General features: G+C 31.8%; 1 protein-coding gene across 1 annotated transcript in view; it reads left to right on the top strand.

Moving 5' to 3' along the window:
- The first annotated feature begins 1318 nt into the window (after positions 1–1318).
- Positions 1319–3166, top strand: part of LOC106878787 (di-N-acetylchitobiase) — a 65723-nt gene continuing 63875 nt past the window's right edge. Inside the window, exon 1 of the mRNA XM_052968856.2 lies at positions 1319–1689. Within this exon, the coding sequence (XP_052824816.1) occupies positions 1525–1689 (165 nt within the window). The 5' untranslated portion in view covers positions 1319–1524. The remainder of the gene's footprint in view (positions 1690–3166) is intronic.

The following is a 3166-nucleotide window of genomic DNA, read 5'->3' as shown; positions in this document are numbered from 1 at the left end:
TTATAAGGTGTCAGAAGATTATTTGTTAATGGCTGCTTCCATTACCATGGAAATATTAGAATTGAGTGCAACAGGCTGATAATTGCCTTTTTCGGGAATGGGACACAATTTGATTTTACATATGAATATGTGGGGACTTTAGATCGAAATTATTCAGATGTGGAATTCCACATTTGTACTTAAATTTTCTATTCATGGGCATATTTATATCAGCTTCAACTTCTTCAGTTTCATATCCCCCCCCTTCCCTGCAACTTTTTCAGTGAAAAATTATACTGAAGTACATTATCAATCATTTAATAGACTGGCACTTAAACATTAAATATCCATTGATTTTTAATGTTAACTTAAATATACTAATACAACTATCAACATAAATATGTGCATGTGTGTGTGTGAGTGTGCGCGCGCGTGCACACACACACACACGTGTATTCTCCACATCTCTTGTCTCTGAATCACTTGTGAAACAATTATAAAGAATTTCAGAATAGATTTCCTAGGGGAACTGCTGATTGCCCATAACCAAGTGTTCAATCTAGAATCTTTTGATTCTGTTTATTGGCAGTCAGAAATTCCTTTAGAAAATCTATTTAGAAATTCTTTGCAATTGTTTCACTCGTGATTCTTAGACTAGAGCTTTGAGGAACAGATACCTGTATACTAGCCGAGATTCTGTTTTTAAATCCCCCTATATGCCTATATAAATATGTCTATCATGAATTTGTTGACAAATTATTATTGAATGTATATTTATTGAGTTTATAGTTTATAATTTTTTTTGCGTTTTTGTTCACAGACGGCTGATTCATAATCGAATGGATATTGCTTGCTCATAAAAATTTTTTTTTAATGATGTTAATATAAATAGTTAACATTTAATAGCCAATCGTATTACTGCTGTCACCAGATACAAAGTAACACTTGTCAAAAAAAAAAAAAAAAAAAAGACAATTAAGTGTTTGGCTTATTTAAAAATCAATAACAAAAAGAAAGGCGCATTTTGCTTCAGGTAGGAAAATTAGACTATTACAGGTATATCTTGAAATGTAGGATTAAATCAAGTATAACATAATTGCTTAAATATCTCCAAAAGCAAAAACGCTACAGTTCTAGATTTATTTAAGCAAAGAGCAAGTATTGTTAATACTCAGAAACAAGTTTTAAATAACTAATTATAGATGTACACATTAAAGTAAAGTCACGGAAGTAAGAGTAGGTAAAATGTGTCTGCCCCAGCCATTAGTCAACTGATATGACGTCACAGTATGGCCTTATTCCGATAACTTTATAAGACTCGTGCTGCTACCCCTCTGACAATTTCTTTGTGCGTAGGCAATTTGCACTCATGTAGCTCGATGTCGAGAAGTGTGTAAAAAGTTTTTTTCTTTATAATTTGTACAAAAAAAAGAAAAAAAGAAAGAAAAAGAAAAAGGTCAAACGTACATCGCCTTTCTGTTATTGATTTATAACATCACAATTTTTGTAAATAGCAAGTTTTAAGTCTTTTAATTAACGACCAATATGACTATATCCTTTAGTAAATGCATAATTCCGACTGTGATTTTACTTGTGTCGATACTATTATGCTGTCATAGTATCGACAACCTAGAGGATTGTACGTGTGAAGAGAAAACCCAGTGTCAGCGCGTACCAGATGGAGTTCATCTGAAACACGAAGGAAAGGAGGCTAGTACTTAATCATTTAATTTCCTTTTCTTATTTATTATATTCATTTACTCTGAATCAGTTTATACCATTGGATGAATTACATGGAGTGTTAAGCTATCATTATTTATGTTATTTTGATAAACTTTTTTTCTGAGGAATGCTATCCTACCCAACGCTATATCATATATATATATATATATATATATATATATATATATATATATATATATATATATATATATATATATATATATATATATATATATATATTGATAACTAATTTACAGTGATATCTTAATATCTTGAGAGAACCTTATGGGCAATTTAAGTTTCACTTTGACCTCTGGATCCATCAAAGCTAGGATTAGATCCTGTTACCATTTACATCTTATATATATATATATAGCTGAGAAGGGATTAAGAATCTACACAAATCAAAGGTTATAGGTGAAAAGTAAAAGTGGAAACAACATATAGGCCTACATATAAATATAGTTTCTACAGTATTGGTTAGCTCTATCGTTTGTTTTATAACGCCTGTGTATAAACTCGAAATTGTAAATGCTGGAGTCTTATTGTCAATGGCTTTTCCTACATTTGTAATCGATAATGTAAGGTTCAGCAAATCACTCAGTTGACTGTATCACCCCAATTTACAGGAAGGTCCTCCAGTCAACTAGCCCGCCCTCTATACGGTCTCTCTACCTGCTACAAACTGTAGCCAAATACCCCTCCCCCAAAGAACATTGCATTGTTTTAACTACGAAGGACACGTCAGACAATGTATACAAAAAGACCTGATAAATGGGGTTGGAACATCTTTGATCATAGATCTACTCGATCGGGGTGATTTGAGGATTAAACAAAGTGGGTCTTTTGCCAAAGAAAATATTGAATTAATACCAATAACGGTGTCAATAAATTAAATCTACTGACTTTTTTTTTTTAACTTTTAGAAAAAGGCATAAAAGACAACATACGAAGGGCGTGGTGAATAGTACAAAAAAAAACCGGCTTAGACTTTTAGTTTTGAATTTGTTAACCAGACAAGGTTCCATTCTCCTCAGCATCAACAATGCCAGTAATTAATTACATTCGATCTCATTGACAATAACCCAGCCCGCCACTTAAATGAAATATTAAATAAATTGTGCATGAGAGCATGTTATTTTTCAAAAGATATACATGCATACTTCCGATAGATTTGTCATGTGCTTAATTAACCTAGAAACTGGAGTAAATTTCGATGCTTTCACCCACACGATTTTCACTAAGAAATTTACCGAAACCATTGTGTACATTACTTTTTTTTTTACTGACGACAGGTAAGATCATGCAAGGTTAAGTACGTTAGTAATTCTTAACAGTGTAAATTACAACATTATTTGCATCACTTCTCTTTATTTATCCAGATAGGCCACATCTATTTCTAATAACTTAGCTCGTTTAGAAATCCCCAATCCAAATAATATTTGTATTTGCTAAGAATACTTAG

Source organism: Octopus bimaculoides, chromosome 6 (genome assembly GCF_046866305.1).
Source record: "Octopus bimaculoides isolate indiv1 chromosome 6, ASM4686630v1, whole genome shotgun sequence".
Taxonomy (NCBI): Eukaryota; Metazoa; Mollusca; class Cephalopoda; order Octopoda; family Octopodidae; genus Octopus; species Octopus bimaculoides.
Note: the sequence above shows the minus strand (reverse complement) of the source record. Positions and strands in the feature narration are given on the sequence as shown.